The sequence below is a fragment of the Oncorhynchus mykiss genome, chromosome 15 (genome assembly GCF_057628025.1).
Source record: "Oncorhynchus mykiss isolate SJ-2025 chromosome 15, ASM5762802v1, whole genome shotgun sequence".
Taxonomy (NCBI): Eukaryota; Metazoa; Chordata; class Actinopteri; order Salmoniformes; family Salmonidae; genus Oncorhynchus; species Oncorhynchus mykiss.
In genome coordinates, this window is record NC_143036.1 from 14,131,805 (window position 1) to 14,145,894 (window position 14,090).

The 14,090-nt window shown below is 51.0% G+C and overlaps 1 protein-coding gene across 1 annotated transcript; it reads right to left on the reverse strand.

Annotated features, from left to right (window-relative positions):
* Positions 1-475: 475 nt before the first annotated feature.
* LOC110490917 (putative cationic amino acid transporter) lies at positions 476-9,670 on the reverse strand. The gene is made up of 8 exons (XM_036943746.2): positions 9,440-9,670; positions 6,981-7,618; positions 4,769-5,005; positions 4,478-4,695; positions 4,200-4,346; positions 3,904-4,112; positions 2,977-3,791; positions 476-1,339 (listed from the first exon to the last, which is right to left on the reverse strand). Exons 2-8 carry the CDS (start codon positions 7,273-7,275, stop codon positions 915-917), a joined length of 2,346 nt encoding a protein of 781 aa, XP_036799641.2. The 5' UTR covers positions 7,276-7,618; positions 9,440-9,670; the 3' UTR covers positions 476-914.
* Between the last annotated feature and the right edge of the window lie 4,420 nt (positions 9,671-14,090).

The following is a 14,090-nucleotide window of genomic DNA, read 5'->3' on the forward strand; positions in this document are numbered from 1 at the left end:
AGTGTTCTAGTGTTCTGGTGTTTTGGTGTTTTGGTGTTCTGGTGTTTTGGTGTTCTGGTGTTCTGGTGTTTTGGTGTTTTGGTGTTTTGGTGTTTTGGTGTTCTGGTGTTCTGGTGTTTTGGTGTTTTGGTGTTTTGGTGTTTTGGTGTTTTGGTGTTCTGGTGTTCTGGTGTTCTGGTGTTTTAGTGTTCTGATGTTCTAGTGTTCTAGTGTTCTAGTGTTCTAGTGTTCTGGTGTTCTGGTGTTCTGGTGTTCTGGTGTTCTAGTGTTCTAGTGTTCTGGTGTTCTGGTGTTCTGGTGTTTTGGTGTTCTGGTGTTCTAGTGTTCTAGTGTTCTGGTGTTCTGGTGTTCTGGTGTTTTGGTGTTTTGGTGTTCTGGTGTTCTAGTGTTCTAGTGTTCTGGTGTTCTGGTGTTCTGGTGTTCTGGTGTTCTAGTGTTCTAGTGTTTTAGTGTAGTAAGGGAACAGAGACAGGTGTTCTCTCAGATGTATTTGTTTTATTGACAGTTTATCAGACAACAGCAAAACACAGATCACTCTTTCTGCACACATTTACACACTCTGATTCAACAATAAATACTGTCTTTTTTGAACGATCACACTCTTAAAACAAAACAATCTTATATGTTTTCCAACCAACTCACCCATGTACAATGTCACACCAGTGGAGTCAGACTAATAGGTAGTATAAGAGCATGTTTGCTCCTGTATAATTGATTCACTCTCGGATAGATTGATTGATTTTAAACACAGTTAGACCAGGTGGAATGGTTGCCATATAGCTCACTTCTCCTGTCCTCTCAGGTCTACTCAAGTGGCTATGGTGTGGGGCTTGATGAGGGATTCAGGAGCCCTCTGCCCTTCCTCTCCTCTAGTGCCCAGTGAAACAGGAAGTAGGTGTGTTCCACTGCAGCTGTCAATCACAAGAGGAGCCCCCGGGTTCCTGTGGATCTGTGTAGCCCTGATTGGTTCTTCCCCTGGATCCCATAGAAGAGCCCTGAGGGCCGGACTGATAACCTGACTGGTTCTGGTACTGGGAGCCATCCTGGTACTGGTTGCCATCTTGATTGCCATCTTGATAGTGGTTTTGGTACTGGTCACCCTCCGGATCCTGGTTCTGATCCTGGTTTTGCTGTTGGTAGTGGTAGCCCTTCTCCGCTGACCAGCCCTGGTAGCGCCCCTCTTCCTGGTTGTCCTGGGGGTCAAGGTCATTGTCAGGGGAGAAGGTGTCGTCAAGGTGGTCATCATAGCGCTGGTAGGTGCTGGCGTGAGCCTGTTCCTCTCTGGTGCTGATCTCCAAAGAGCTGTTCCATATCCCATAGCAACCGTAGATCAGTATACCTAGAGAGACAGACCATAATAATATCACATCCCATAGCAACCGTAGATCAGTACACCTAGAAAGACAGACCATAATAATATCACATCCCATAGCAACCGTAGATCAGTACACCTAGAAAGAGGATACAGGAAGGAAAGAGAGGAGCAGATGGATGGAAAGATAAGGAGATACAGGAGGGTAGAGGGGGGAGAGAGGAGGGGGAGAGGGGAGAGGGGGGTAGAGGGAGAGGGGAGAGGGGGGAGAGAGGAGGGGGAGAGGCGAGGGGGAGAGGGGAGAGGGGGGAGAGGGAGAGGGGGGAGAGAGGAGGGGGAAAGGGGAGGGGGAGAGGGGAGGGGGAGAGGGGGGTAGAGGGAGAGGGGAGGAGGGAGAGAGGAGGGGGAGAGGGGAGGGGGGAGAGGGGGGTAGAGGGAGAGGGGAGGAGGGAGAGAGGAGGGGGAGAGGGGAGGGGGGAGAGAGGAGAGGGGGAGATAGGAGGGGCAGAGGGGGGTAAGAGGAGGGTAGAGGGAGAGAGGGGGGAGAGGGAGAGAGGAGAGGGAGAGGGGAGGGGGGGAGAGGGGGGTAGAGGGAGAGAGGAGGGGGAGAGGAGGGGTAGAGGGGAGGGGGAGAGAAGAGAGGGGGAGAGAGGAGAGGGGGGAGAGGGAGAGGGAGAGAGGAGAGGGGAGGGGGGAGAGGGGGGGAGAGGGAGAGAGGAGGGGGAGAGGGGAGGGGGAGAGAAGAGAGGGGGAGAGAGTAGGGGCAGAGGGGGGTAAGAGGAGGGTAGAGGGAGAGAGGGGGGAGAGGGAGAGGGAGAGGGAGAGAGGAGAGGGAGAGGGGAGGGGGAGAGGGGGGTAGAGGGAGAGAGGAGGGGGAGAGGGGAGGGGGAGAGAAGAGAGGGGGAGAGATGAGAGGGGGGGGAGGGGGAGAGGGAGAGAGGAGAGGGGTAGAGGGAGAGAGGAGGGGGAGAGAGGAGGGGTAGAGGGGAGGGGGGGAGAAGAGAGGGGGAGAGAGGAGGGGCAGAGGGGGGTAAGAGGAGGGTAGAGGGAGAGAGGAGGGGGAGAGAGGAGGTGGAGAGGGGAGAGAGGAGAGGGGGAGAGAGGAGGGGCAGAGGGGGGTAGAGGGAGAGAGAAGAGGGGGGTAAGAGGAGGGTAGAGGGAGAGAGGAGGAGGAGAGAGGAGGGGGAGAGGGGGGTAAGAGGAGGGTAGAGGGAGAGAGGGGGAGAGAGGAGAGGGGGAGAGGAAGGGGGGAGAGAGAGAGGAGGTGGAGAGAGGAGGGGGGTAAGAGGAGGGTAGAGGGAGAGAGGAGGGTAGAGGGAGAGAGGAGAGGGGGGAGAGAGGAGGGGGAGAGGGGGGTAGAGGGAGAGAGGGGGGAGAGAGGAGGGTAGATGGAGAGAGGAGGGAGAGAGGAGGGCAGAGGGAGAGAGGAGGGGGAGATATGAGAGGGGGGAGAGAGGGGAGTAAGAGGAGGATGAGAGGGGGGAGGGAGGAGGGTAGAGGGAGAGAGGGGGGAGAGGGAGAGAGAGGAGAGCGGGGAGAGAGGAGGGTAGAGAGAGAGAGGTGAGAAAGGGGGGAGAGAGGAGGGTAGAGGGAGAGAGGAGAGGGGGGAGAGAGGAGGCTCTCTTCTCCACATGAAGGAAGTGACTAGAGAGAGTGTAACTAACCCAGAGTGCACCAGACAGCGAAGCGTGCCCAGGTGAGCGGCGACAGTTTCAGCATCAGGTAGGAGTTTACCAAGATGGCCACTGCGGGGACAAACGGCACGCACGGCGCCATGTAGGGCAGGATCCGCCCACTCTCAGGCTGGCGCACGATCACCACCAGTATGGTTGCTATTTTGCCCGCCAATAGTGTCGCTACGATACCTGAAACGGCCGAGCCCGCTCCGGTCCCTCGCTCCACGCCGAAGATGACAGTGGCCCAGAGGAGGAAGGAGAGGAGGAAGAGAAGGAGGGTGCAGCGTGTCACCATGCGACCGGAGGACGGGGTGGGACGGGCCGAGGCGTCAGGGATCCCCAGGCGAACACGCAGGGTGGAGTAACGACTACCTAGAACCCTCTTCAACAGCGAGGAGGGGCTGGTGTGGAAGCTGCCAGAGTCGCCAGGTTCACCTGCAACACCGCTCGATTGGTAGCCGGAGCTGTCAGGGTCAAAGGTCGATGAGTCTGCTCCGCCAATCAACATCTGGTCATCGTTGGTGGGCAGAGTTCCGTCATCACATTCCGCCATCACGCCCTCTTTCTGCCTAGGCCCCTCCTCTTCCTCCCCAGGCAGGAAGTTGTGTGTGTCTGTGTCGGGCTGGTAGCGCAGCAGCAGGACACACACACTGACCAAGGTGTAAGCTAGTAGCGTTCCTATAGACATCATCTCTATGAGATCTTGCAGGGAGACAAGGAGAGACATGAGAGCAGCCAGACAGCCAGACACCAGACACGCTACTGCTGGAGTGTGAGTGTACGGAGAGACGTTGGCCAGGAACCTGCACACACACACAGGAATAAACACACATTACTACCATTTAGTGAACATTCATCTTCATAACATTAGTCTGTGTGTGTGTGTGTCCATGCCTGTGTGCATGTGCTGTTCACCTGAAGAGCAGTCCGTCTCTAGCCATAGCGTATATGACCCTGGGCATGGGGAACAGGGAGCCCATTAGACTGACAGTGAGGCCAGCTATAGACCCTACAGCCACTATGTATTTCCCTGGCAGGAACCCATGCACTGCAAACATCTCCATCAGTGGAGCTGAACCATCGATCAGGTCATAAGGAACCATCAGAGTCAGGACCACAGACACCTAGGGAGGGACACACACATTAATACCACACACACGTAATAATGAAGACAGTAACAGCAGAGAGGAGGGAGATGTGCGTGTACTCACAGAGACGTATGCAGTCAGGCAGGTTATCAGACTAGCAGTAATAGCATAGGGTATAGAGGTGTTGGGACTCTTGGCTTCTTCTCCTGTCGTAGCGATGATGTCAAACCCTATGAAGGCATAGAAACAAGTGGCCGCTCCCTTCATCACCTGGTACACACACACACACACATCAGAGAGAGGTTAATGTGTTTGTGTGTGTGTGTGTCTCGGTGAATGTTGTTGTGTGTGTGTGCCTGCGTATTTGTGTTTGTCTTGGTTTAGCTGAGCGTATCTCTTACCCCAGACCATCCGTAGGGCAGGAAGTTTCCCGCCTCCCAGTTGTCAGCGGAGAGAAAGAAGAGTCCAGAGATGATCAGGAAGCACCACACCACCAGGTTGACCATGTTCAGAACGTTATTCAACCCTACCGAGTTACGAACCCCTAATGACACAATTACCGTGACAACCAGCGATATGGCCATGGCCAGGACGTCAGGGTACGACTCCTCCCCTTTACCTGCAGGGGGGAGGGGAGATTATAGGCACACAAACACACACACACACACACACACACACAGTCACTCACTCACCCAGGCCTCTGAGTGTCCCCAGGTGTGTTATCATGTAGCTCGAGATGCTGTGATTGGCCAGCGAGTCAAACATGCTGCTGAGAGCCGACGCCCCGGCTGCAGTACCAATTAGGTACTCCAGGATCAGATTCCAGCCAATGAAAAAGGCCGTACACTCCCCCACTGTGACATAGCTGTAGGTGTAGGCTGACCCAGTTGTCTTAGGGACACGCACGCCAAACTCTGCATAACATACACCTGGAAGAGAGACACACAATTGACCCAGGTTAAACACACAGACATGTCAAACTACTACAAACACATATACAGTGGGGCAAAAAAGTATTTAGTCAGCCACCAATTGTGCAAGTTCTCCCACTTGAAAAGATGAGAGGCCTGTAATTTTCATCATAGGTACACTTCAACTATGACAGACAAAATGAGGGAGAAAAAATCCAGAAAATCACATTGTAGGATTTTTTTAATATATATTTTTTTATTTTATCCCTTTTTCTCCCCAATTTCATGGTATCCAATTGTTTTTAGTAGCTACTATCTTGTCTCATCGCTACAACTCCCGTACGGGCTCGGGAGAGACGAAGGTTGAAAATCATGCCTCCGATACACAACCCAACCAAGCCACACTGCTTCTTAACACAGCGCGCATCCAACCATCCAGCCAGCCGCACCAATGTGTCGGAGGAAACACTGTGCACCTGGCAACCTTGGTTAGCGTGCACTGCGCCTGGCCCGCCACAGGAGTAGCTGGTGCACGATGAAGGACATCCCTACTGACCAAGCCCTCCCTAACCTGGACGACGCAGGGCCAATTGTGCGTCGCCCCACGGACCTCCCGGTCACGGCCAGTTGCGACAGAGCCTGGGCGCGAACCCAGAGTCTCTGGTGGCACAGCTGGCGCTGCAGTACCTGTTTGAACTTGTTATCAGTATAAAAGACACCTGTCCGCAACCTCAAACAGTCACACTCCAAACTCCACTATGGCCAAGAACAAAGAGCTGTCAAAGGACACCAGAAACAAAATTGTAGACCTGCACCAGGCTGGGAAGACTGAATCTGCAATAGGTAAGCAGCTTGGTTTGAAGAAATCAACTGTGGGAGAAATTATTAGGAAATGGAAGACATACAAGACCACTGATAATCTCCCTCGATCTGGGGCTCCACGCAAGATCTCACCCCGTCGGGTCAAAATGATCACAAGTACGGTGAGCAAAAATCCCAGAACCATACGGGGGACCTAGTGAATGACCTGCAGAGAGCTGGGACCAAAGTAACAAAGCCTACCATCAGTAACACACTACGCCGCCAGGGACTCAAATCCTGCAGTGCCAGACGTGTCCCCCTGCTTAAGCCAGTACATGTCCAGGCCTGTCTGAAGTTTGCTAGAGAGCATTTGAATGGCCAGAAGAAGACTGGGAGAATGTCATATGGTCAGATGAAACCAAAATATAACTTTTTGGTAAAAACTCGTCGTGTTTGGAGGACAAAGAATGCTGAGTTGCATCCAAACCTACTGTGAACACCATACCTACTGTGAAGCATGGGGGTGGAAACATCATGCTTGGGGCTGTTTTTCTGAAAGGGACCAGGACGACTGATCCGTGTAAAGGAAAGAATGATTGGGGCCATGAATCGTGAGATTTTGAGTGAAAACCTCCTTCCATCAGCAAGGGCATTGAAGATGAAACGTGGCTGGGTCTTTCAGCATGACAATGATCCCAAACACACGGAGTGGCTTTGTAAGAAGCATTTCAAGGTCCTGGAGTGGCCTAGCCAGTCTCTAGATCTCAACCCCATAGAAAATCTTTGGAGGGAGTTGAAAGTCTGTGTTGCCCAGCAACAGCCCCAAAACATCACTGCTCTAGAGGAGATCTGCATGGAGGAATGGGCCAAAATACCAGCAACAGTGTGTGAAAACCTTGTAAAGACTTACAGAAAACGTTTTACCTCTGTCATTTCCAACAAAGGGTATATAACAAAGTATTGACCAAATACTTATTTTCCACCATAATTTGCTAATAAATTCATTAAAAATCCTACAATGCGATTTTCTGGATTTTTTTTCTAATTTTGTCTGTCATAGTTGAAGTGTACCTATGATGAAAATTACAGGCCTCTCTCATCTTTTTAAGTGGGAGAACTTGCACAATTGGTGGCTGACTGAATACTTTTTTGCCCCACTGTATGTGTGTGTGTGTATGTGCGTGTCTCTGACCTGACAGTATAGAAGCCACAGCAGCGATGATGAAGGACAGGATCACTCCTGGCCCCGCCATCTCCTTAGCAACCAGCCCGGCAACCACGTACATCCCTGTGCCAACGCAGCTCCCCACCCCTAGCGACACCAGGTCAGCTGTCGTCAGGACCCTAGCCAGCCCCCCTACCTCTGTGATATCGTCGCTGACCTCTGACCCCTGACCCATCCTACCCACAGGTTTGGTCCTGAGCAGGCGGGAGTACAGGCTGTACCATGCATCTCCCCAGGACACACGCCTCAGCCATTCTGCCATAGCGGTGGGAACGGGATGGGTGTGTGTGTTTCCTCCAACCTATTCCTTTATCACTATTTCCCTCTCATTTGTCTCTGTCTCTGTCTCTCTCTCTGTCGGTCTCTGTCACTCTCTCTCTCTCTCTGTCTCTGTCTCTCTCTCTGTCTCTCTCTCTGTCTCTCTCTCTCTCTCTCTCTGTCTCTGTCTCTCTCTCTGTCTCTCTCTCTGTCTGTCTCTCTGTCTCTCTCTCTGTCTCTCTCTCTGTCTGTCTCTGTGTCTCTCTCTCTGTCTGTCTCTGTGTCAGAGAGTATCCATGCCAGCTTCAGTCCACACTGTTCTGGAGTTGGAGTTTGCTCTGAGGTCTCTGTAAAGACAGAAAAATAATGTGTTGTTGTAAATGTTAGACAGATTGACGGGCAGACAGTGCTGAACACAGGTGATAGCATTAAGCCTGTAGGTAAACCTGTAGTTACGTATGCCTGTAGGTACGTATGCCTGTAGGTACGTATGCCTGTAGTTAATACTGTAGGTACGCCTGTAGGTAAGAATGTAGGTACGTATGCCTGTAGGTAATACTGTAGTTACGCCTGTAGGTAATATTGTAGTTACGCCTGTAGGTAAGCCTGTAGGTACGTATGCCTGTAGGTAATACTGTAGTTACGCCTGTAGGTAAGCCTGTAGGTACGTATGCCTGTAGGTAAGAATGTAGGTACGTATGCCTGTAGGTAAGCCTGTAGGTACGTATGCCTGTAGGTAAGAATGTAGGTATGTACGCCTGTAGGTACGTATGCCTGTAGGTAATACTGTAGGTAAGCCTGTAGGTATGTACGCCTGTAGGTATGTACGCCTGTAGATACATACGCCTGTAGGTACGTACGCCTGTACTGTAGACACGCCTGTACTGTAGACACGCCTGTACTGTAGGCACGCCTGTACTGTAGACACGCCTGTAGGTACGTACGCCTGTACTGTAGGTATGTAAGCCTGTAGGTACATAAGCCTGTAGGTAAGTAAGCCTGTAGGTAAGCCTGTAGGTACGTATGCCTGTAGGTAAGTAAGCCTGTATGTAAGCCTGTAGGTACGTATGCCTGTAGGTAAGCCTGTAGGTAAGCCTGTAGGTACGTATGCCTGTAAGTAAGCCTGTAGGTAAGCCTGTAGGTACATATATGCCTGTAGGTACATATGCCTGTAGGTACATATATGCCTGTAGGTACATATGCCTGTAGGTACATATATGCCTGTAGGTACATATGCCTGTAGGTACGTATGCCTGTAGGTACGCCTGTAAGTAACACTAGAACATAAAGGCATCACCTTTTCTCCTCTCTCACTAGAGCGAGACTCCCTCTAAAATATTTATCAGACAGCACCTGATCCCACATCACAGTAGAGAACTACACCAACTTCAGCCGACAGACAACAAACTACCCTCTGTGTACATCTATAACCTACACTACTGACAGTAACATTAAGTTACTGATTTAAACAAGATAAATTTCCCTGAGGAACAAAATGAAATTAGATATATGAATAAAGAAACTGGTTTCCATATGTAGGCTGCAGCTTCACGATAAAGAACCCACAGGTGACTGATGGACAGGTGACATACTGACATGTGACTGACAGACCGGTGACTGACAGACAAGTGACTGACAGACAAGTGACTGACAGACAAGTGACTGACGGACAGGTGACTGACAGACAGGTGACTGACAGACAGGTGACTGACAGACAGGTGACTGACGGACAGGTGACTGACGGACAGGTAACTGACAGACAGGTGACTGACGGACAGGTGACTGATAGACAGGCGAGACCACAATAGACAGGTGACTGACGGACAGGTGACTGACGGACAGGTAACTGACAGACAGGTGACTGACAGACAGGTAACTGACAGACAGGTGACTGACGAACAGGTAATTGACGGACAGGTGACTGACGGACAGGCGAGAGGTGAGACCACAATAGACAGGTGACTGACGGACAGGTGACTGACGGACAGGTGACTGACGGACAGGTAACTGACAGACAGGTAACTGACAGACAGGTGACTGACAAACAGGTGACTGACGGACAGGCGAGAGGCGAGACCACAATAGACAGGTGAATAACACAGAACATCTCTAGTCTTTCAACACATATGTACACGAATGCACATACAGGACACAGAATAAACACTCACCCGTTTGGTGCTTTCCCCAGGAGAATGGGCAGATACAGAGGCTTTACCTCGGTTCCATGTTTACTGCAGAGAAAGAGAGAGCAGCCAAGGCCGGACTGGGAGGAGGTGAAAGAGGAGGTCGAAGGGAGAGAAGGGGGTAAATGATTCAGTAGCCAGTCCATGTGATCAGAGTCAAGTCTATTATTCATCACCAAGGAGCCAGCCTGGGTGGTGTGTCCAGCTGTACCGTATGAAACCTGGGAATGAGACAGGTGTGTGTTATCTATAGGGAGGAGCGACTCAGTCAGTCAATGGTTAACTACACCCCGAGAAATGTGATTTATACTGGCCTCATTTACTGGCCTCATCAACAGCCCTCTCATATTAGATCCCACAGGCCTGGAACCAGGGGATCCCAGCAGTGGATGTGGTGTTAGCAGAGATGAGAGATCTAAGGAACAGAGATGATGGAGGAGAGGAGTTTAAGCTGGAGATGGGCTAATACTTAATCATCCTCCTCCCTCTTCTCCAGGTTATTTTTGTGGTGTTGACCGTTGAGGGCTGGGGTATAATGGGTTTAGGATCATGTGGGCTGGGGTATAATGGGTTTAGGATCATGTGGGCGGGCTGGTGTATAATGGGTTTAGGATCATGTGGGCGGGCTGGGGTATAATGGGTTTAGGATCATGTGGGCTGGGGTATAATGGGTTTAGGATCATGTGGGCTGGGGTATAATGGGTTTAGGATCATGTGGGCTGGGGTATAATGGGTTTAGGATCATGTGGACTGGGGTATAATGGGTCTAGGATCATGTGGGCTGGGGTATAATGGGTTTAGGATCATGTGGGCTGGGGTATAATGGGTCTAGGATCATGTGGGCTGGGGTATAATGGGTTTAGGATCATGTGGGCTGGGGTATAATGGGTCTAGGATCATGTGGGCTGGGGTATAATGGGTTTAGGATCATGTGGACTGGGGTATAATGGGTTTAGGATCATGTGGACTGGGGTATAATGGGTTTAGGATCATGTGGGCTGGGGTATAATGGGTTTAGGATCATGTGGGCTGGGGTATAATGGGTTTAGGATCATGTGGGCTGGGGTATAATGGGTTTAGGATCATGTGGGCTGGGGTATAATGGGTTTAGGATCACGTGGGCTGGGGTATAATGGGTTTAGGATCATGTGGGCTGGGGTATAATGGGTTTAGGATCATGTGGGCTGGGGTATAATGGGTTTAGGATCATGTGGGCTGGGGTATAATGGGTCTAGGATCATGTGGGCTGGGGTATAATGGGTTTAGGATCATGTGGACTGGGGTATAATGGGTTTAGGATCATGTGGACTGGGGTATAATGGGTTTAGGATCATGTGGGCTGGGGTATAATGGGTCTAGGATCATGTGGGCTGGGGTATAATGGGTCTAGGATCATGTGGACTGGGGTATAATGGGTTTAGGATCATGTGGACTGGGGTATAATGGGTTTAGGATCATGTGGGCTGGGGTATAATGGGTTTAGGATCATGTGGGCTGGGGTATAATGGGTCTAGGATCATGTGGGCTGGGGTATAATGGGTCTAGGATCATGTGGACTGGGGTATAATGGGTCTAGGATCATGTGGGCTGGGGTATAATGGGTCTAGGATCATGTGGGCTGGGGTATAATGGGTTTAGGATCATGTGGGCTGGGGTATAATGGGTCTAGGATCATGTGGGCTGGGGTATAATGGGTCTAGGATCATGTGGACTGGGGTATAATGGGTCTAGGATCATGTGGGCTGGGGTATAATGGGTCTAGGATCATGTGGGCTGGGGTATAATGGGTTTAGGATCATGTGGGCTGGGGTATAATGGGTTTAGGATCATGTGGGCTGGGGTATAATGGGTTTAGGATCATGTGGGCTGGGGTATAATGGGTCTAGGATCATGTGGGCTGGGGTATAATGGGTTTAGGATCATGTGGGCTGGGGTATAATGGGTCTAGGATCATGTGGGCTGGGGTATAATGGGTCTAGGATCATGTGGGCTGGGGTATAATGGGTTTAGGATCATGTTGGCTGGGGTATAATGGGTTTAGGATCATGTGGGCTGGGGTATAATGGGTCTAGGATCATGTGGGCTGGGGTATAATGGGTTTAGGATCATGTGGGCTGAGGTATAATGGGTCTAGGATCATGTGGGCTGGGGTATAATGGGTCTAGGATCATGTGGGCTGGGGTATAATGGGTCTAGGATCATGTGGGCTGGGGTATAATGGGTCTAGGATCATGTGGGCTGGGGTATAATGGGTCTAGGATCATGTGGACTGGGGTATAATGGGTCTAGGATCATGTGGGCTGGGGTATAATGGGTTTAGGATCATGTGGGCTGGGGTATAATGGGTTTAGGATCATGTGGGCTGGGGTATAATGGGTCTAGGATCATGTGGACTGGGGTATAATGGGTCTAGGATCATGTGGGCTGGGGTATAATGGGTCTAGGATCATGTGGGCTGGGGTATAATGGGTCTAGGATCATGTGGGCTGGGGTATAATGGGTCTAGGATCATGTGGGCTGGGGTATAATGGGTTTAGGATCATGTGGGCTGGGGTATAATGGGTTTAGGATCATGTGGGCTGGGGTATAATGGGTCTAGGATCATGTGGGCTGGGGTATAATGGGTTTAGGATCATGTGGGCTGGGGTATAATGGGTTTAGGATCATGTGGGCTGGGGTATAATGGGTCTAGGATCATGTGGGCTGGGGTATAATGGGTCTAGGATCATGTGGGCTGGGGTATAATGGGTCTAGGATCATGTGGGCTGGGGTATAATGGGTTTAGGATCATGTGGGCTGGGGTATAATGGGTCTAGGATCATGTGGGCTGGGGTATAATGGGTCTAGGATCATGTAGGCTGGGGTATAATGGGTCTAGGATCATGTGGGCTGGGGTATAATGGGTCTAGGATCATGTGGGCTGGGGTATAATGGGTTTAGGATCATGTGGACTGGGGTATAATGGGTCTAGGATCATGTGGGCTGGGGTATAATGGGTCTAGGATCATGTGGGCTGGGGTATAATGGGTCTAGGATCATGTGGGCTGGGGTATAATGGGTCTAGGATCATGTGGGCTGGGGTATAATGGGTCTAGGATCATGTGGGCTGGGGTATAATGGGTTTAGGATCATGTGGACTGGGGTATAATGGGTCTAGGATCATGTGGGCTGGGGTATAATGGGTCTAGGATCATGTGGGCTGGGGTATAATGGGTCTAGGATCATGTGGGCTGGGGTATAATGGGTCTAGGATCATGTGGGCTGGGGTATAATGGGTCTAGGATCATGTGGGCTGGGGTATAATGGGTCTAGGATCATGTGGGCTGGGGTATAATGGGTCTAGGATCATGTGGGCTGGGGTATAATGGGTCTAGGATCATGTGGGCTGGGGTATAATGGGTCTAGGATCATGTGGGCTGGGGTATAATGGGTCTAGGATCATGTGGACTGGGGTATAATGGGTTTAGGATCATGTGGGCTGGGGTATAATGGGTCTAGGATCATGTGGGCTGGGGTATAATGGGTCTAGGATCATGTGGGCTGGGGTATAATGGGTTTAGGATCATGTGGGCTGGGGTATAATGGGTCTAGGATCATGTGGGCTGGGGTATAATGGGTCTAGGATCATGTGGGCTGGGGTATAATGGGTCTAGGATCATGTGGACTGGGGTATAATGGGTCTAGGATCATGTGGGCTGGGCTATAGGGCTAGGATCATGTGGACTGGGGTATAATGGGTCTAGGATCATGTGGGCTGGGGTATAATGGGTCTAGGATCATGTGGGCTGGGGTATAATGGGTCTAGGATCATGTGGGCTGGGGTATAATGGGTCTAGGATCATGTGGGCTGGGGTATAATGGGTCTAGGATAATGTGGGCTGGGGTATAATGGGTTTAGGATCATGTGGGCTGGGGTATAATGGGTCTAGGATCATGTGGGCTGGGGTATAATGGGTCTAGGATCATGTGGACTGGGGTATAATGGGTCTAGGATCATGTGGACTGGGGTATAATGGGTCTAGGATCATGTGGGCTGGGTTATAATGGGTCTAGGATCATGTGGGCTGGGGTATAATGGGTCTAGGATCATGTGGACTGGGGTATAATGGGTCTAGGATCATGTGGGCTGGGGTATAATGGGTCTAGGATCATGTGGGCTGGGGTATAATGGGTCTAGGATCATGTGGGCTGGGGTATAATGGGTTTAGGATCATGTGGGCTGGGGTATAATGGGTCTAGGATCATGTGGGCTGGGGTATAATGGGTCTAGGATCATGTGGGCTGGGGTATAATGGGTCTAGGATCATGTGGACTGGGGTATAATGGGTCTAGGATCATGTGGGCTGGGGTATAATGGGTCTAGGATCATGTGGGCTGGGGTATAATGGGTCTAGGATCACGTGGGCTGGGGTATAATGGGTCTAGGATCATGTGGGCTGGGGTATAATGGGTCTAGGATCATGTGGGCTGGGGTATAATGGGTTTAGGATCATGTGGGCTGGGGTATAATGGGTCTAGGATCATGTGGGCTGGGGTATAATGGGTCTAGGATCATGTGGGCTGGGGTATAATGGGTCTAGGATCATGTGGGCTGGGGTATAATGGATCTAGGATCATGTGGGCTGGGGTATAATGG

Coding starts and splice junctions, on each gene's coding strand:
- LOC110490917 (XM_036943746.2), bottom strand. CDS start 7,275: ATGGCAGAATGGCTGAGGCGTGTGTCCTGGGGAGATGCATGGTACAGC. Junction 4,113..4,199: donor GCCTGACTGCATACGTCTCT/GTGAGTACACGC, acceptor GTCCCTCCCTAG/GTGTCTGTGGTCCTGACTCT. Junction 3,792..3,903: donor AGAGACGGACTGCTCTTCAG/GTGAACAGCACA, acceptor GTGTGTGTGCAG/GTTCCTGGCCAACGTCTCTC.